Raw genomic sequence first — 20,679 nt, forward strand, 5'->3', positions numbered from 1 at the left:
GCAATGAGCTCTGCCCTGAGCCTCCTCTTGTGCAGGCTGCACACCCCCAGGTCCCTCAGCCTCTCCTCCCAGGGCTGTGCTCCAGGCCCCTCCCTAGCCTTACTGCCCTTCTCTGGACTTGATCCAATATCTCAACTTCTCTCTTGACTTGATGAGCCCAGAACTGGGTTCTGTCTCTCTGCCATGTGCAGGGACACATTTCGGTAGACCAAGTTGCTCTAATACCCCATGCAGCTTGGCCTTGAGCACTTCCAAGAGTAGGGCAGCCACAACTTCCCCAGGCAATCTCACACCACTCCCACTGTGAAGATTTTCTTTCTGATACCTAATTTGAACTTACCCTCTTTCTGTTTGAACCTCTTACCTCCCATCCTATCACTGTGCTCTCACATAGAGAGTCCCTCTCCATCTTTCCTGTAGGCACCTTTCAGTACAGGAAGGCTGCCATAAGCTCTAGCTGCAGCCTTTTCAAGCTGAACAACCCCAACTCTCCTAGGCTGTCCTCACAGTGAAGGGATTCCAGGCCCCTGATTCATGGCCTTACTCTCAGTTCCATGTCTTTGAGTGTCTCCATGAGGTTTTCTATCAGACTCTGGTGCCAAACTTCCTTTCAGTTTGAAGAGGGAGAAGGAAAGACCCCCATGTCTGTGTGCAGTTACTAGTACAGTGTCCTCAGCTGCAGTGGGAGTTAACTGACCTCCTCCTTGGTGTTTGTGTTGAGACAGCTTTGGGCTGTTGATAGATTAGGGTAATCTTAAGGACTTGATGGTGCTTTCCCTGGTTGAGGCCAGATATAAACACCTGGGAAGTCTTAGCAGTGAGCACCTCACGTTATGCTCTTAGCTCTTGTTGTGCCTAATGCTCTCCTGTCAACTCAGCTGCAGAAGGTTATTTCCATCTGGGGAAAAATCTCCCCTGATTTTGCTTTATTTCCAGGCTGATGGCAGGTTTCTAGCAAACACACAAAGCATTTGTTAGCGTTGCTATCCTTTCCCTTTGAGTCATTCTCTTCTCATTCTTGGCCCTCGGTTCTCCCAAGCTCTTGCAGCCAGGAGACACTGAAATCACAAATGTGCAAAATACAGGATGGATAAACATCTTAATCTCGTGGATCCTTCCATCTAAATGTTTTCTGAGGCCCTCCTTGAAGGAGGATTAGCTGGTAACTCTCTGAAAGGTCGTAGCCTTGCTCCGACTCGTGCTGCTGCTCAAGATGCTAAACGTGTGTGAAAGCTTCAGCAAAAGGCCTGAGATGCCATGGCTCTTCTCTAAGGCTCCAGGGAGCATCTGTGTCTCCTGTTGGGCTTTGGACATTCAGCTTGGAGCTCTGCCTGCTTGTCTTAGCCATTGTGATAGCGTTGCCTGGAGCACCCAAATGTGACATGTATCAACTGGCATTTTGGCTGCTAGAAGTGTAAGATTTTTCCAGTGTAGGTTTATATCTGTTGTGTGTTTCCCTCTCAAGTGTGTGTATATTGCTGGGATGAGTTATTTTCAGGCTGTAACTTTGGGTTTATCACTTCAAATACTTTGGAAACTTGGAGGGTTTTTTTTTAATTAGTTGCAAGCCCTCTTTAACCTGGAGGAAAAATCCAAGGTGAAGAATGCTTTTGATTTACAAAGAAATGCTTCAGCAGAGCTCTGTTAGAAAAGTCTCCTCTCACCTTTGTGTTCTTTGGGCTTTGCTTTCCACCTTGAAGCTGCTGTTTGCTTTGATACAGTTGACTTTGCTGCTTGATGTCCCCATAATAGATCAAAGGTTTTTGTTGGAGTGTCAGGGATATCAACATGGATCTCCTGCAGCAGAAAGTCAGGTGGGAATTTGAGCCTAAGAAACTAGCCCTGGCTACCTCTTCTTCCACTTTGAGATAAAAGAGTTTAAGCAATGCAGGGGCTGCAGCTGTGATGGAGCAGGGGCTGCAGCTGTGATGGAGCAGGGGCTGCAGCTGTGATGGAGCAGGGGCTGCAGCTGTGATGGAGCAGGGGCTGCAGCTGTGATGGAGCAGGGGCTGCAGCTGTGATGGAGCAGGGGCTGCAGCTGTGTGCTAAATTGGGTTGCTCTTGCACCCTTTGAGGAGGTCCATTTTAGTTGGCCTGTAATAACAACACAAATGTCTCCTGGTTGCTGCCTTGCTACAAACAAAATGTTTCCCCCTGATTTTTAGTGTAGCTTCTTGCTCTCTGCTCCAGCTGTGTGTGGATGTTAGATGTAGTTGAGGCACTTCCAACCGCTGGTATTTTGGGGCCGGGGAGGAGCAAACTAAAGGGATTCCTTTCTCCACCACCAAGAAAACAAATGTCGCCTTGGGGATTGTGGTGAAGAGAAAGCTGGCAAAGCAAGTGAGGTCCTGCCACTATTGTTCCTGTGGTTCAGCCTGTAGAATCACTAAATGTAACCCCACGCTTGCAGGGTTTCAAGGAAGTGAGGTGTGAGACTTGTGGGTTAGCATCCCTTGAGGATGCAGGTCAGGGAAGGCTGGATGCCTCCCTAACCTCAGGGAGGGCTGGAGGGGGAGGTTGGTGGCAGGCTTGGCAGGAGGCACGTGCTCTTGCAGGGATGAGAGACCAAGGCTGGGGGGTGGGACAGTTTTCTTGACACAGGGCCAAGTGGAGAGTCTCAAGCACAAGTGAAGAAAGGGGATGGGGAATGTGATACCATCTACCAGGGAAGGACCTAAAAGCTAAGAGAAGGAGGTGGCCAAGTTTCGTTGTAGTGCTATAGGGTTTCAGTTGCTGCTTCAGCAGTGCTCTTGTGCAGTGATTAGTTCCAAGTGCTGGCAGTTCCAGTTCAGTTTGTACAGGAATGGTAGAACCCAGTGTTGGGGGGGGTGGGGTGTTGGAAGGGATCTCTGGAGATCATCTAACTCAGCCTCCCTGCTAAAGCAGGGCCACCTAAAGCAGGCTGTAGAGGAGGTAGTTCTTTTTGGTGTATCTGAGTTAAAACTTCCTTGGATCCTTATTCTTTCCCCATACCCTTTCCTTTCAAATCTGCTTTGCCACAGTATTAAAGGGAAAATAGCAACCACGTTGAACTGGAGTGCAAGGAGGGTCCAGCTGGTGATCCAACCAGCTTTTAGCTTCTGTGACTTTCACCTTCTGTATTTTAAGCTGGTTTTGAGCAGATGACTCTGGGCCTGCTTACCCTTTGTAGTGAGAAGTCTCTCTAGCAGACTCTTCTCAATAAGGGACAACTTCTCTAAGAGTAAATAATTGGGGTCTCCCTGTCTGAAGACCTGCCTGGATGTCTTCAGTGTGATCTGGTATAGGTGATCCTGCTCTGGCAGAAGGGTTGGACTGGATGCTCTTTCAAGGTCCCTTCCAACCCCTAACATTCTGTGAAATTACAGAATCACAGAATCAACCAGGTTGGAAGAGCCCTCCAGGATCATCCAGTCCAACTTATCACCCAGTCCTGTCCAATCAACTAGACCATGGTGCTAAGTGCCTGCACTTCTGTTACAGTAGCAATTGAAAATATGATTTGATTTTTTTTTAACTATTACTCAGCTTTGATTTCATTCTGTAGATGTGCACCTTTGTGATACTTGAAAATCAAGTTAGAACTCTCAGGTTTTGTTGATGTTTAATTGATTTTCAGACTAGTGGCTCTAACTCTGATAGATATCATGTTGTTGTGCCCTGTATTATGCTTGGGATGGTTATTTCAGGTTCCAGAGCCACTGAAAGAGGTGGGATGTGGGAACTGTAAAGCATGCCCACATGTGTTCTGAAGGCAGATGGAAACTCCATTTCAGGCTGGAGCTTCTCTGGTGCTGAGAAGCTCTAATGAGCATCTGTTGATGGAATAGTCCAGGGAGGGGTTTCTCAGTGTGCTTTATTACTCTAGATGAACCTGCTCTGGCAGGGAGGTTGGACTAGATTATCTCCAGAGGTCCTATGTAGAGAAAAATGATTTTACATGAGATGTCAGCTAAATATCATCTTCAATCTGTGAAAAAGGTGATCATTTCTCCCTGGACTAGAAGACTACAGAGTGGGCTAGAAGGCACTCCCAGACAGCTAGTCCAGCCCTTCTGCTAAAGCAGGGTAACTCACAGCAGGTTGCCCAGAATTGCATCATAGAATCAAGCAGGTTGGAAGAGCCCTCCAAGATCACCCAGTCCAACCTAGAACCCAGCCCTTCCCAATCAACCAGACCATGGCACTAAGTGCCTCAGCCAGGCTTTTCTACAACACCTTCAGGGATGGTGACTCCACCACCTCCCTGGGCAGCCCATTCCAATGCCAATCACTCTCTCTGCCAACAACTTCCTTCAAGCATCCAGCTTAGACCTCCCCTGGCACAACTTGAATCTCTCCAGAGGAGGAGACTTCACAATACCTCTGGGCAGCCTGGGAGAGGGCTGCAGCACTTGCACAGCACAGAAGTTTCTCCTCACCTTCAGATCCTTCTTGGGTTCCAGTTTGTGCTTTTGTCCCTTGTTCTGTCACTTGGCACCACTGACAATGTGTCTGTCTTCCTCTTTTTGACCCCTGTCCATTAGGTACTGATAAGATGCCTTTGATTTCTCCCAAATGTGTGAATTAATGGGGCAGCTCTCAGCTGGGGCTCTTGACCTTGCTGTCATTTTGCTGTCAGCTGCCACTTTTTTGCCTTTCAGTCAGTTGTAACTTCACTTTTTTTTTAAAGGGAGAACAAAAAAGCCCATGAAAGATTCAAATCCCTCTGTAAACTTGCTAGAGAGAGTGGACCAAATAATGAGGACATGGAGTTGTTGGAGTGAGCCTAGAGAGGGGCTGGAAGGTCTCTGCTATAAAGAAAGGCTGTTAGACTTGTGGTGGTTCAGCTTGGAGAAGAGAAGGCTCCAGGGAAATCACCCTGTGGCCTCTCAATGCTTGCAGGGGGCTACAGGAAAGGGACTCTATCAGGGATTTCAGTGATGAGACAAAGAGGTTTCACACTGGAGAAGGGAGATTTAGATGAGATGTTAGGAAGAAATTCTTGATAGTGAGACACTGGAACAGGAGACAACTTATGGATGCCTCTTCCCTGGAAGTGTTCAAGGCCCTTAGGATGAAGGTTTGAGCAAACTGGTCTAGTGGAAAGTGCCCTTGCTTGTGATAGAAGAATTGGAACCTTTAAGGTCCCTTCCAACCCAAGCCATGCTAGGATTTGTTGGGACATCCCTGTCAAGCATGAGCAACTTGCCAGTGAAATTACATCCTTACTTTGCTACTTCTGAGGTTGTATTTTACAGGCAGTGGTTATAACTTCAGGCTTGGCCTGAGCTGCTTCTTGGAATTGAGATGAAACAGTCCCAACTTCATGAACCACATGTCTCATGGAGCTGGGTTACAGCTCTGTTAGATGAACATGGATACAGCTGTGGCATCCCACAATGCTGCAGATGTTCTACCAGTCGTAGTGAGTATCCATCCTCCCAGTAGTAACTTGAAACCTGTCCATGCTGTGAAGAACAACTTCCATATTCAGTGAGGGTTGGTGTGGCAAGGCACAGTGTGCCATAATATGTCTTTGCCCTCTGTAATCTCCTACCCCTTCCAACATCCAGGCACACAAGAGCCGATTCAGTTCTTAATCTTGGTGTAACGAAACCACCTTGTGGTTTCTGTATTTGAGTTGATCTAAATTGGGATGGCAGGAGCTGTTGAATCCACAGCTTTAGGCTATTTTAGGGGGTGAAAAGCTGCCATTGGCACTCCAGGGAGGCATTTACAAGTAACAAGCTAATTATGTAAAATGCCCACTGTCCACTTGGTCAGAGCTTCTTAGTTTCATAATGGAATCAGCATTTGCTGTGTGTAACACTTGGCTTGTTGTCCTCCTCCCTGCCTTTTTAATGCAACTTAGTTGGGAGGGTGCATGATCAATACAAGAAGGAAATGCTTGGCTTAAAACTGCTTGGTTGAGCATGCTGGCTTGAAATCCTGCCAAGGGAGGTTTAGATTGGAGATTAGGGGAAAAAAAAGTCTTTCCTGCAAGAGTGGTCAAGCATTGGAACAGGCTGCCCAGAGAGGTGGTGGAGTCATCATCCCTGAAAGTGTTTGAGAAACACGTGGATGTGGTTTAATGGATTTGGTGGTCTTAGCTTGATTGCTGGGACTCTATAGAATCAACCAGGTTGGAAGAGAACTCCAAGATCATCCAGGCCAGTCTATCACCCAGCCCTAGCCAGTCAACCAGACCATGGCACCTATTGCCTCATCCAGTCTTTTCTTGAAGACCTCCAGGGGCAGTGCCTCCACCACCTCCCTGGGCAGCCCATTCCAATGCCAATCACTCTCTCTGTGAAGAACTTCCTCCTAACATCCAGCCTATGCTTTCCCCAGCACAACTTGAGACTGTGTCCCCTTGTTCTATTGCTGGTTACCTGGGAGAAGAGCCCAACCCCACCTGGCTACAATGTCCCTTCAGGTAGTTGCAGACAGCAATGAGCTCTGCCCTGAGCCTCCTCTTCTCTGGGCTAAACACCCTCAGCTCCCTCAGCCTCTCCTCATGGGGTTTGTGTTCCAGGACCCTCACCAGCTTTGTTGCCCTTCTCTGGACACCTTCCAGCACCTCAACATCTCTCTTGAATTGAGGGGCCCAGAACTGGACACAGCACTCAAGGTGTGGCCTGAGCAGAGCTGAGTCCAGGGGAAGAATAACCTCCCTTGTCCTGCTGGCTACACTGCTCCTGAGCCAGCCCAGGATGCCATTGGCTCTCTTGGCCACCTGGGCACACTGCTGCCTCATCTTCAGCTACTATCTACCAGCACCCCCAGGTCCCTTTCCTCCTGGCTGCTCTCAGCCACTCTGTCCCCAGCCTGTAGTGCTGCTTGGGGCTGTTGTGGCCAAAGTGCAGGACCCTGCACTTGGCCTTGTTCAATCTCATCCCATTGGCCTCTGTGCTCTTAGAGGTCTCTTTCAACTGAAAGCATTTTGATTGTATTGCTTTTTAATGCAATACATGAAAATGGAGGATATGTAGTCTCATCTGCTCAGCAGCACTCCCAGGTGAAGCTCTGGCTTTCCTTTGAGCTTATTCAGCTGAAGCCTTGACAGAGTTGGGTCTGGCTGAGGTCTTTGCCGATATCCTGTAGTCAATCATCTCTCAGAAGATCAATGAGGGTTCTGCCTGTAGCAGAGTTTTCTTAATGGCATCTCAGCTATCAATGTTGGTTTATTCATCACTTGCTGTTAGCATCTGCTTCCCTTCCACAAAACTGGAAATGGATGCAATCCTCTGAGGAAGGATTGCACCATTCCTAAACTGATGTGGGACCTTGGTTTTACTGGTGAATGGACATGAGGAATTTGATGGCAGATGCTGACACTGTTCTTCCCCTCTTTTTCTAGCTGTGGTGAATTGTGGTGTGGGTATGCAGTGTTTCAGGGTGCTGGGGGAGATTAAGTGAAAGAGAGCAATGAATGATGGGAGAACCATCCATGCCCCTGCATCTGGAGCAAAAGATAGCAAGGTTTGTGATGCTGGCTAGGTTCACAGGAACCTCTTCTAGGATCCGTCAGGAAGTCTCCTGCATTGGTGGTTTATCTGAGTTTGAAACTTCAGGCAGTAGTTCTTTGTTTAGCTCCAGATCTGACCACTGAAGCTTCATTTAAGGCTTGTAACATCAACAGAACAAGGGGACACAGTCTCAAGTTGTGCCAGGGCAGGTCTAGGCTGCATGTTAGGAGGAAGTTGTTGGCAGAGAGAGTGATTGGCATTGGAATGGGCTGCCCAGGGAGGTGGTGGAGTTGCTGTCCCTGAAGGTGTTGAAGCAAAGCCTGGATGAGGCACTTAGTGCCATGGTCTGGTTGACTGGCTAGGGCTGGGTGCTAGGCTGGACTGGATGAGCTTGGAGGTCTCTTCCAACCTGGTTGATTCTATGATCTCAGTACTGCAAAGCTCCTTCAGAAAAGACACATTGACACCTTTTGTCACAGGGTGACCTTTATACAGAAGTCTTTGAATATCCTTTTGTTGGGCTTGGTAAGGAAACAGCTACTGTCCTTGCAGTTCATTCCCACAATCTCTGCTGGTTGTCAGAACCAGGCTGAACTTTTGCCATCTCGTCATTGTCGTGTTTCTCATGCATCCTGCTCTCTCCAGTGCCCAGAAAGTTTGTTTTTTCACCTGTTTAGTTTTGAAACCTGCCATGAGGATAATATGACATTAGAGTGGAAAAGCTATCGCTGCTGTGCAGGAGAGGAATTGCAGAGCTGTAAACTGCTCTCAAAATAGATCAGATGAGGTGTCAAACCGCCCAACCATCTAAATCCTCCACGGGCTGACCTCCCGGCGATATCTAATAGGGGCTGGCTAAAATGTTGGGAGGGGAGGGGGAGGTCAAAACCCTTTTCTGCCTGAACCTACATGCTTGTTTCTCCAAGTCATCATTGGGCCCAAAGTTGATTAGGAGCTGCTTTCTGCTTCCATCTAGGACCTGCAGGTCCTGAATACCAAAGTTTGGGCCAGGGAAGGATGAAGAAGCTTGTTCTCCTCTTGCTTTTCTATCCCAACAAACATTAGGAGCTCTTTGCTTCTCTCAAAAGCTCAATTTCCAGCCTCTGAGAGTTGAGTTGCCTGGACAATGACCTTTATTTTTCTCTCTAGTTTGTGTGTGTGCACAGGATATCTCCAAGCAGGGAGGGAAACTGCTGCTTTGGCTACATGGTGTTTCTTCCCTGGCTGCCAATCTCTGTGGTCTGGGCAAGGGCAGCTATGTAACCTCAGCATCTGCTGAGAACAGACTGGGCAGTGTTTGGGAGTGACAGCATGAGTTAGCCAACAGATTGGGATGAGGAGGGGGTGGGGAAAAGAACAAGCCAAGTCCTGCTGGGTGATGTGTGCTGTGGGTCTCCCAAATGTAACAAAAGGGCTGGCTGAGGTGTTAGGGAGACAAGTGGGCGATTCATTACCCAGTCAGATGCGCTCCCTGGCAGGGGTGGGTGGGAGAGACTGACACTAACACATGGCTGGCCGTGCTGTTGCTGGAGCTCTGCAAGGCATGTCCATGTCCTGGTGTGCTGGGGGCTGCTGTGGGTGGGAGACCTTCTGGGGATGTGGCAGGATTGCTTCTAGAACCATGAAGGTGGTGCTGTCAAAAGTGAGCCTGGCAACAATAGCTTCTCCAAGGCAAAAGAAGGCATAGTCTGGATGAGGGGACCTGCCAAACCTGGTGTTGCAATGTGCTAGTGTGTGGCATGTGCTTGGCACTGCTGGTTTGCTTTTTGGCTGCCATCCAAAGGATTGAAGGGTACAGGTGGGTTCAGTGCTGTAGCTGAAGGAAGGTTCTGTCTTGGTGCTGAAAGCTTAACGGCTGTAGGAGATTGAACTGAAGGTGTGGGCATCTGGGGAAATGGGGGGCAGTGGGACAGGACATCTGGGGAAACCATGGGCATTGAGATGGGGCATGTGAGGAAGCCAGGGGACAATGGCACAGGGCATCTGGGGAAGCCAGGGGGTAATGGGACAAGTGATGTGTCTCCTGGCATGTCCTGTTCACTCCTGGCAAATTGACTTAAAGGCTTCTTGAGCCATAGGCTTCATTCAAGCCCTCATATTTCACCACTCACCTGGGTGATCCTCCCTTTCCTGAATCTGTCTAATCCCTTTTGGAATGCATTCATAGTCCTGGGCTTTGTGACATCCGGTGGCAATGAGCCTTGCAGTTTAATGATGTGCTGCTCACCAAAAGAGACTCCATTCTTGGAATGTCTGCATTTACTGTTTATCTTTCTAAATGCTGCTTCTGCCCAGAGTCCTTGCACTGCTTTGGCAGAACTCAGCCTGCAAAAGAGGAGGCTCAGGGCAGAGCTCATTGCTGTCTGCAACTACCTGAAGGGAGGCTGTAGCCAGGTGGGGTTGGGCTCTTCTGCCAGGCAAGCAGCAACAGAAGAGGGGGACACAGTCTCAAGTTGTGCTGGGGGAGGTCTAGGCTGGATGTTGTTAGGAAGTTGTTGTCAGAGAGAGTGATTGGCATTGGAATGGGCTGCCCAGGGAGGTGGTAGAGTTGCTGTCTCTGGAGGTGTTGAAGCAAAACCTGGCTGAGGCACTTAGTGCCATGGTCTGCTTCATTGGCCAAGGCTGGGTGCTAGGTTGGCCTGGATGATCTTGGAGGTCTCTTCCAACCTGGTTGATTCTATGACTCTTAGTGTTCCCTGTGGAGCTCCCAGTCTTGGGACAGATCCATGGAGCATTTGTTTGGCTTCGTGTCAGTAGCTTCATCTGTAGAGAGCTAGAAGGATGGATGGGAGACATTCTGGGAGCTGAAACTGCTTGTGTGGAGGAATGCCCTTAATCCATCAGCAATCATTTCTGATGCCATCTCTAAACCCATTGAAATAACTGTGAAGCAGTAGCACAAAAAAAAAAAAAAGACAATGATGAAATCTCTCTGGGGGTTCTTTGGAGTGTTTGGCTTAGATTTCAAATGCTAAATATCCTCTGCTGTGTGCAACTGTTTCCAGACAAGGGAAGCCACCAAGAATGACCATGAACTTGGGTTCATCTGTGCTCAGAACTGAGAAGCAAATAAAATGCAGCAGGTTTATAGCCCACAAGACTTGCTGGCATTTAGGCTTCATGGCTGGAGCAGATGTAGCAGAGTTTGCATATGACTCAACTCTTTGTGGCAAGGAAATTGCAGTTGAGCACCTGACTTGTTTCCTTTTGGTTTACTGGCTTTAAAATCTGATACAACTGCTTTTGCTGTATTCCTTTGTGTGATCCATTACATCTGTGCTTTTGTTTTTGGTTTGCAATCTCACCAAAGCCTGCTCAAAAGCAAGGTGGGGCATTATGTGCACTGTTTCTAAGTGTGGTCTAGAAATGTCCCTTGATTTCTGTCTTGGATTGCTGTTAGACCCAAGCCTGTATTAAATTGAACCATTCTGAAACTCTCAGGCATGGAGCTGAGTTTGTGGAACAGCAGGGACCTGAAGGGAGGCTGTAGCCAGGTAGGGTTGGGCTCTTCTGCCAGGCAAGCAGCAAAAGCACAAGGGGACACAGTCTGAAGTTGTGCCAGGGCAGATCTAGGCTGGATGTTAGGAGGAAGTTGTTGGCAGAGAGAGTGATTGGCATTGGAATGGGCTGCCCAGGGAGGTGGTGGAGTTGCTGTGCCTGGAGGTGTTGAAGCCAAGCCTGGCTGGGGCGCTTAGTGCCATGGTCTGGTTGATTGGCCAGGGCTGGGTGCTAGCTTGCTCTGGCTGAGCTTGGAGGTCTCTTCCAACCTGGTTGATTCTATGTATGTGTAACTTATTGTTATATGAACTGCACGTTGAGGTGACAGAAGTATCTGAGCCCCTGGGATGGCAGGGTTGTCAGCAGTGTGGAAGAAAACAGCCCTCTAAAAATAAAACCAAACAGAAAACCACAGACAAACCCCAACCTAACAAACTCAACTTGACCAATTCCAACCCCCAAAACACCACGACAATCAAACCCCTCCTCTTTAGGGTAACTTTGCTATGAGGAGGTTTTATTACAACATTTATACATCTCTAACCATTTCCTTCCCTTATGGAAAATAACTCTGAAAGACTCCCTTTTTCCTCCTCCCTCCACATTGCATGGAGGTGAACAAGTTGTATCAGCCCTGTTGTTTTCTTCACCAGGCTCATTTCTTCCTCTTCCATCCTATTGCTTCTCTTTACCTGCTGCTCTGCACCAAAACTGCCAGCTCAGTGTTGCCTGCAGTCTGAAGGGATTCAGGCCAAATGAAATACTGAGCTAAATATATTATATGAAAATAAGCAGTGGTCAGGATAAAGGAGCAGTGGTGGGTTGTAGGGTGAGGATCCAGGAGCTGTCCAACCAGAGAGGGGGCACCAGTGGGGGCTAATTCCTGGCACAGGCTGCCAAGGGCAAAGCTAATGCCATCTTAAATGGGGAGTGAAAGCTCCTGTTGCCTCATGGCCTGTGCATTCCACTGGCACTGTGCTTCATGGGCTGGTGTTAAGTTGGGTTGAAAATCCTCCATAAATCTCACTGATTGCTGTTTCATTCTTGAGAGGATGAAGGAGAGAGGAAACAGCCTTCCCCTCCTCTTCTCTCCTTTCCCTGCCTCCTTTCTCCACCTCAGCTCACTCACAGACAAAATAGGTTGCTCCAGTGGAATTAGGCTGCTGGCAGCTCTTGGAGCCAAGCTTCTTGGGACCTCCCAGTCCAAGGGTAACCAAATAGTCATTAGAATCATAGAATTGTAGAATGGTCAGGATTAGAATGGACCTCCAAGGGTTATGTAGTCCAACCCTCCCTGCAGTCAGCAGGGACATCCTCAACTAGATGAGGTTGCCCAGAGCCTTGTCATCTTCAATGTAAAGCTGAGGGGTCACCAGGATCAAGTCTCTTCTTCAGTGGCTGGTGTCCAAGAAGGACTCTGTCTATTCTGTCTTCATTCCTGACCTATGTACTGCCAAATCCAGTTTGGGATTTCCCCAGTGCCTGCCCCCAGCATCAGTGGTGACAGTGGTCATGTCACCACTACCAGGAATGGGTTCAGTATTGGTTTTATAGATCATTCTATTTTCATGGAAGCTGGTTTGCTTGCCCAGCACATCTGTCTGTCTTCCTTTGGGCATGGAGAGAGATTCCTGGGGAGTGGCTGTCACTTGCTCACTCATCTCTCCCTTTTGACATTACTGAATAGGGTTTATTGGAAGGAGAGAAGATAAGAGGCAAGAGGCAGGTCAGGTTTGTGTGTTGGGCACACCAGTAAGGGCTGAAGGACCTGAGTTTGCTTCCTTCATCTGTGGAGTTTCTGTGGTTGCTCATGCCTTCCTCACAGTGAAAAGAAGAGGTGTTACTAGTGACAACTCAAGACCTGCACAGGTTATCTGCTTTACATGGGTGGGAAATGCTGCAGCAGCTTGAACTAATTGCTTGTGATTGCCACAGTGCAAAAACACCACTCCTGGCACCTGGGGGTGGTTTTGTATGTATGTGCTTTATTCTAAGTAAGGAAGGGCAGGGAAGCTGGGAAGTAGCATATGAATCATAGAATCAACCAGGTTGGAAGAGACTTCCAAGCTCATCCAAGCCAACCTAGCACCCAGCCCTATCCAGTCAACCAGACCATGGCACTAAGTGCCTCATCCAGGCTTTTCTTGAACACCAAATGTAAATACTTGAATGCTGGGATGAGCATTGCAACTTGGAGCAGAAATGCTTAGTTAGGACATAGAAGAATGGTAAGAAAACAAAGAACTAATTACTTAGTAGCTAAGAGAGCCTTGTCTCATGTCAAGTGATTTGGAGGTCTACTAATCCTTCTGATGGATGTGGGAAAAGCAGAGCTGAGGTAGTTGAGTGATCTTCAGGTGGTTTCCTTCAGAGGACACTGAGTTAGTGTGAGGACAACTGTGGCACTTGTATTTGTGAACACTTCCAAGCAAAGCACAGAATGCAGAAAGAGGTAGCTATGTCTTCAAGGACCACCTCTTGCTCCAGACATCAAGTTTTCTTCACTGCCCATAGAATTCAGAGTTCTCTTGGGCTTCTGGCATCTTATAATTCAAATAGTAATTAGCCTTTGTGGGATGGGAGGACTGCAGTAAATCAAACCAGGAAAGCTGCATTGCAGTGGGAGAGTATGATGGTGGTGGGGGGAGGGGGCAGCTGAAAGTTGTTGCACATAAAAAAATGCCTGGTGCCCAGCACAATTCAGTTTGACTTCTCCAGTTGGAGTTAATTCAGGGACTGCACCAAAGAAGGTTGGTGCACAAGTTGGCAACTTGTCACAATCCTTAGAAATTACTAAAACCAGGAAAAAAAGTGGTGGAAGGAGAACAAAAAAGGTTGGAAGAGTACCAGAATGATGTCAAAAATGAGAATGGAATCAGTTTGATGGTACAGATGTAGCAGTGATAAATGTCCTGACAGAAGGAACTGCAGGAGGAAGGGTAGGAATGCAATATTTCAGTGCCTGTCATTCCAGGCAGTGTAGCAGAGGTGTTTCCTTGCAGGAAAGCAGCTCACCTTGGCTCGCATCTCTGGCAGCACTTGCAGAGGAAACTCTTGAGCATGTCAAATGAGTGTGCTCACAGGTCTGTGCAGGCGCCTGACTTCTGTCTCATCCCCCTTAAATTCTCCTCAGGAAAATCCCTCTTAGAGAAGGGGAAAATACAGGGACGCTGATGGAAGTGTGAGCTGACGAGGCAATAAAACCTCTTGACTTCCAAGATGAGCTGAAAGCAGGACCCATCTTGAAACTGCCCTTCCAGGAGAGGCAAAATTCCATGGTGCTGCAGATAAGTTGGCTATTGAGCTATCAGGGCTGGGGCTGTGTTTGGATTTCTTCCCAAACCTGGGTGATTGGAGTCTGAACTCCAGCAATTACCAATGTTTGTCATGAAGATCACAACCAAGTAAACTGCACTAGTAGTCTGTTCTAACTGAACTAGATAGGTCTTGCTATTCACATCTGGTGAGGATAGTCCTTCTGGAGGCTTCAAACTAGTGGTAGATTAAACTGGAAGGAGAACAGTGCAAATGATGTTGCAGATGTTCCTCTTGGGTAGATAGGACACTGAATATCACACAGTGATATTGCAGATGTTCCTCTTGGGTAGATAGGACACTGAATAAAAACAGCTCCTTCTGGAGGTCTGGGCAATGCAACTGTGCCACTTGGAGCAGAAGTCAGGCAAGGTGCACAGAAGATGAGGTCGAAGTCTGAAGCAGAAATGGTCTCCTGGCTTTGTAAAAATGCTGTGAAACACTGGCACAGGCTGCCCAGAGGTGGTAGATGCCCCATTCCAGATCAGGTTGCTTGGAGCTTTGAGCAACCTGATCTAGTTGGGAGTGTCCCTGTTGACTGCAGTGGGATTGGAATGATCATTCAAGTTCCCTTCCAGCCCAAGCATTCTGTGATACTGCCTTCACAGAAACCAAAGTTTCTGTCCAGAGTTAAAGCTTCCCGAGTTGCACACACTGAGCTGTTTGGCCTCTCTCCAGATTCCTGATGGAGAAACCCACCTTCATGTCACTCTCAAGCCCCTAAATCCAAAATAATACAATGGCCCAGAGTGCTGGCTGACAGCTTAACAGTGGTGGATCAGGTATATAGAAAGTAAAAAAACAACACCACCCCACCCCCCCTTCCCAAAATAAAGTCTTTGGCAGGAACAGCTCAGTCTTTGTGAGGAGCTGAGAAAGCATCCGACTGACACCGTTGCCTTACAGGACCTCACTCAGCCTTGGGTTGCATAAAAGAGCTTTATGGGATTATAAAGGTTCCATGCAGCGGCAGCTCCAAGGCAGTGTTTTTCAGGTGGGGGCTCCAGCTCTCCCTGGCTCCTGCTTGTACTTGTTATTGATGCCATGCTCAGAGAGGTGCTGCCTTGCCCCTTTTTTTTGGGGCTGCTAAAATATGTGTGTGGAGTTGAGGTGCTGCACTTTGGCCACAACAACCCCATGCAGAGATACAGGCTGGGGTCGGAGTGGCTGGAGAGCAGCCAGACAGAGAGGGATCTGGGGGTACTGATTGATACCCGCCTGAACATGAGCCAGCAGTGTGCCCAGGTGGCCAAGAGCCAGTGGCATCCTGGCCTGCATCAGGAATGGTGTGGTCAGCAGAAGCAGGGAGGTCATTCTGCCCCTGTACTCTGCACTGGTTAGACCACACCTTGAGTGCTGTGTTCAGTTCTGGGCCCCCCAGTTTAGGAGGGACATTGAGATGCTTGAGCGTGTCCAGAGAAGGGCAACGAGGCTGGGGAGAGGCCTTGAGCACAGCCCTACGAGGAGAGGCTGAGGGAGCTGGGATTGGTTAGCCTGGAGAAGAGGAGGCTCAGGGGTGACCTTATTGCTGTCTACAACTACCTGAGGGGTGGTTGTGGCCAGGAGGAGATTGCTCTCTTCTCTCAGGTGGCCAGCACCAGAACAAGAGGACATAGCCTCAAGCTATGCCAGGGGAGATTTAGGCTTGAGGTGAGGAGAAAGTTCTTCCCTGAGAGAGTCATTGGACACTGGAATGGGCTGCCCGGGGAGGTGGTGGAGTCGCCGTCCCTGGAGCTGTTCAAGGCAGGATTGGACGTGGCACTTGGTGCCATGGTCTGGCCTTGAGCTCTGTGGTAAAGGGTTGGACTTGATCTGTGAGGTCTCTTCCAACCCTGATAATACTGTGATACTGTGAGGTGGATGCATCTGTCCCCACTGTTGAAATGGGTGCATGTTCAGGGCAGAGGAGGGAAAGTGTATGTGTGCATGCACATGTGCTGCTGTTGCTCATGGAGGACCTCACCTGGAAGATTCTTTGGCTAGGAAAAGCTCTTCTCCTCTTAAATTTACTCCATATCTTGTTTTGGAGGTGCTTTCCTAGTTGACTTGCTTTAGTGGGATTCAGACCAGCTTAAAAGCCAGTGAAACCAGTGCAAGCAGTAGCAGGCAGGTCTTTGTTCAGCACAGCTTGTCTTCCACCAGTTTGGGATCTCATGTTCTCTTTTCTGTTAGATTGGATTTGTATTAGATGTTGCTGGCTGTAGCTCAGGTCAGGATGTTATGTCTGTGGTGTGAGGAGGTTTGGGAGGTAAAGCCTCTTCAAGTGTTTTCAATCTTGGTTTGGAGTAATCCTTCCATTTCAGCTGGGCAAATGTCTTCAGGTCCTTCAAAAACCCACAGAGTGGTTTTCCACTGACTGTATGGACTGGCACCTAGCCTGAAGAGGGCAGCTCTAGGAGACTGGGGTGAGAGCAGCCTGGCCAACAAACCACTCATGAGCCCAGCAGATGTTCCTGCAGTGTCTCTGCTCCCTAGGGTTGATGCCAGTCTGGTCCTTTTCCAGCAGCCTGTCACTTGACACCGGGAGCAGTAGTCTGACTTCTTTTGTCAAGGACCTTGTGCTCTGAGAAGGCAGGAGAGGGGAGAAGGCAAGGAAACCCAAATTTCTCCAGGCCATGTTTTAGGTGTTGAGCTTGTTCTGCTGTGTAAAAGCTTTTGGCAGAATGACCTGGAAAGCAAATCCTGCTCTTGAGCCCTCGGCTGTGTCTTCCTAGTGTTTGCCAGGATCTCTTCTACTGAGGACAGAGTGGCTCCATCTGCTTCCTTAGTGTGTCTCTTGGGATCTGAATTGTTACCAGCTGGAGGATATCTCAGGATTGCCAGCCCTTAATCTTGTAGCTGACTTCAACCTGCCAGATATCCACTGGGAACATAACATAGCAGAGAGGTGGCAGTCCAGAAGGTTTTTAGAGAGGATGGAGGATAGCTTCTTGACACTGGTGTGCCAGCCAGGAGTGAGGCTCTGCTTGACCTGCTGTTTACAAATAGAGAGGGGCTGCTAGGAGATGTGGTGGTCAGAGGATGTCTGGGGTGCAATGACCATGAAATAATGAAGTTTATGATATGCAGTGAAGACCACACCAAGTTGGGAGCAAGTGTGGATCTGTTAGAGGGTAGGAGGGCTCTGCAGAGGGGCCTGGGCAGGCTGGACAGATGGATGCAGTTCAATGCCAGGAGTTGTGACAAGGTCAAGTGCCAAGTTCTGCACTTTGGCTACAGCAACCCCAGGCAGCACTACAGGCTGGGGACAGTAGCTGGAGAGCAGCCAGGCAGAGAGGGACCTGGGGGTACTGGTTAGCAGTGACTGAATGTGAGCCAGCAGTGTGCCCAGGTGGCCAAGAGAGCCAATGGCATCCTGGCCTGTATCAGGAACAGTGTGGACAGTAGGACAAGGGAGGTTATTCTGCCCCTGGGCTCAGCACTGCTCAGGCCACACCTTGAGTGCTGTGTCCAGTTCTGGGCCCCTCAATTCAAGAGAGATGTTGAGGTGCACAACAAGAATACAAACATAGATAATGGAGTTGCTTTTGGGCTCTGGCTGCATGCACTTCTCTCCCTAACTTGATGTCTAATCCTTCTGCTTCCTAACTCCCCTGGCTGACTCCCCAAACTCACCTTGCACATAAGGCAAAGTCTGGGATAAGGTAGAGGGGGTGGAGAGAAGGTGGAAGGGTGGTTGGGAGCCTCTCCTGGGGACTCTGGTTTCTGGGAGGGCTGTTGTGTTTCTGGATTACCTTTAACTTGTATATCTCTGTCTATAGCTGCAGATACTGTAACTACCTGCTTGTTTTTTGTGCTAAGCTGTGAATATAAAGCTCCATTAATTTCCAGACCAGCTGAGACTAGTCTAGGTGATTTTCTTGAGTGTGGGGAGGGGGGTGGGTAACAAGACACAATCACTAAACCGTATCACTAAGATCAAGAAGTCCACACAAGTGCTCAACTGAGGAAAGCCTGATCCCAGCACCGCCTCTGTTCCTACCATGAGCCGTATTCTTCTCTCCTCACCACTGTGCTCCTCTATTCCTCTACAGGCTGACTGGGAACGAACCCCTGACCATCCTCCCTCTGACCTCAGAAATGGAGGAAGCTGCCATCAAAGCTCACTACAAAGTCTGTGACCGTCTGAAGCTGGAGAAGAAGCAGCGCAGGATGTGCCGGCGGGACCCCGGCGTGGCCGAGACGCTGATGGAAGCGATCAGCATGAGCGCGCTGGAGTGCCAGTACCAGTTCCGCTTCGAGCGCTGGAACTGCACCCTGGAGGGTCGCTACCGAGCCAGCTTGCTGAAGAGAGGTGAGCAGCATGGCACCGTGCCTAGGGGTGCTTGCCACCTCCTGCACATGCAGGCTTCACAGGCTTGGTGCAGAGTGTTTATGCTGGTGAAGCCTTTAAGTCACCACCTTCCCAGAGGTGTAGAAGGTAAACGCTAAGCCAGGCACAGTGCTGGGACTGTTCAATATCTTTGTTGATGATCTGGACCAGGAGATTGAGTCCATCTTCAGTGAGTTTGCAGATGACACCAAGCTAGGAGCAGGTGTGGAGCTGTTGGAGGGTAGGAGAGTGCTGCAGAGGAACCTTGCCAGGCTGGATGGGTGGGCAGAGGCCAGTGGGATGAGGATTCTGCACTTTGGCCACAATAACTCCAAGCAGCACTACAGGCTGGGAACAGAGTGGCTGAGAGCAGCCAGGCAGAGAGGGACCTGGGGGTGCTGGTAGAGTAGCAGAACATGAGGCAGCAGTGTGCCAAGGTGGACGGAAGAGCCAATGGCATCCTGGGCTGGCTCAGGAACAGTGTGGCCAGCAGGACAAGGGAGGTTATTCTGCCCCTGGACTCAGCAGTGGTCAGGCCACACCTTGAGTGCTGTGTCCAGTTCTGGACTCCTCCATTCAATAGAGATGTTGAGGTGCTTCAATGCTGGTGAAGGGCCTGGAGCACAGCCCTGTGAGGAGAGGCTGAGGGAGCTGGGGGTGTGCAGTGTGGAGAAAGAGGGTCAGGGGTGACCTCATTTCTATCTATAACTACCTGAGGGGAGGCTGTAGCCAGATGGGATTGGTCTCTTCTGCCAGGCAAGCAGCAACAGAACAAGGGGACACAGTCTGAAGTTGTGGCAGGAGAGGTCTAGGTTGGATGTTAGGAGGAAGTTGTTGTCAGAGACAGTGATTGGCATTGGAATGAGCTGCCCAGGGAGGTGGTGGAGTCTCTGTCCCTGGAGGTGTTGCAGCAAAGCCTGCATGAGGCACTTAGTGCCATGGTCTGTCTGATTGGATAGGACTGGGTGCTAGGTTGGACTGGATGATGTTGGAGGTCTCTTCCAACCTGGTTGATTCTATGACTCTCAATGTTCCCTGTGGAGCTCCACAGTCTGGTTGATTCTATGATTCATCAAAGTACACAACAGGCAAAGGACATGTTGCATGGTAGAAACTGATGTGCTTGTACTAATGCAGCAGCTTCTGTCTGCTTTGTGGTTTTGGACATGGCTCCTATCCTTGGAGACTGGAGATGTTTTTGTACCTGTCTGGATCCAGCAGACTCATAGAATCCTTTTGATTGGAACAAATTTCTCAGAGTCCAATCACTGCTGCAGCACTGACAGGTCACTACTAAACCATGTCCCTCAGTACCATGTCTGCACATCTTTTAAATCCCTTTGACATTGGTGACTCCACTACTGTCCTGGGCAGCCTATTCCAGGGTGCAATGCTTTTGGGGAAGGAACTTTTCTTGATGTCCAGTCTAAACCTTCCCTGGTGCAACTTGAGGCCATTTCCTCTTGTCCTTACACTTATTCCTTGAGAGAAGAGACTGCCCCCACACACTCCTGGCTCCAAGCTCCTCTCAGGGAGTTGTGAAGAGTCAGAAGGTGTCTCCTTCAGACACTCCTTTTCTCCAGGCTGAGCGAGCCTGGATCCCTCAGATGCTCCTAAGAAAACTTGCTCTCTAGGCTTTGCAACCACCTTTATTGCTCTTTTTCAGACACTCTACATTTCTGCCAGCAATTGAGCTGTTGCTAGAGGGGAAAATGAAGTTCCCAAAGCTGTCCCTTTTTCTAGTTTATTTGTTTCTGTAAGTCGTCTTCTCAGGAGAAGTTGAGGAAATACCTTGTGAAGGGCAGTAGGGCAAAACAGGCTGCTCTGAGATGTCCTGAAAGTAGAGGCAAGGAGAACCCTGACAGTGCAGCGCAAAATGTTTGTGTTCTGTTCCTGCTCTACCCAGGGAAAAGCTCCTGAGGTGAGTGGTGGATGACTCCCGCAAAGCTTACAGCAGTTCAGACAGGGATGACCAGAGCTAAGAGAGTATAAGAAGGGATGCTTTCTTTAACTTCCTCCTTTTGTACTGCTTCACACAGTCCCTCCTGCTGAAGTCCAGTGAAGCTAGCAGTGCATCAGGAACACTTCACCAATAGGTCTCGAGGCTTTTAGTGACTATCTGAA

The 20,679-nt window shown here is 49.0% G+C and overlaps 1 protein-coding gene across 1 annotated transcript in view; it reads left to right on the plus strand.

The window, feature by feature from the left end:
* The window catches only part of WNT9A (Wnt family member 9A), a 65,161-nt gene that overhangs the window by 22,801 nt on the left and 21,681 nt on the right, over positions 1 to 20,679 (plus strand). Inside the window, exon 2 of the mRNA XM_064162933.1 lies at positions 18,278 to 18,537. Coding sequence (XP_064019003.1) covers positions 18,278 to 18,537 — 260 coding nt within the window. The remainder of the gene's footprint in view (positions 1 to 18,277; positions 18,538 to 20,679) is intronic.

The sequence above is a fragment of the Pogoniulus pusillus genome, chromosome 23, assembly GCF_015220805.1.
Source record: "Pogoniulus pusillus isolate bPogPus1 chromosome 23, bPogPus1.pri, whole genome shotgun sequence".
NCBI classification, from domain to species: Eukaryota; Metazoa; Chordata; class Aves; order Piciformes; family Lybiidae; genus Pogoniulus; species Pogoniulus pusillus.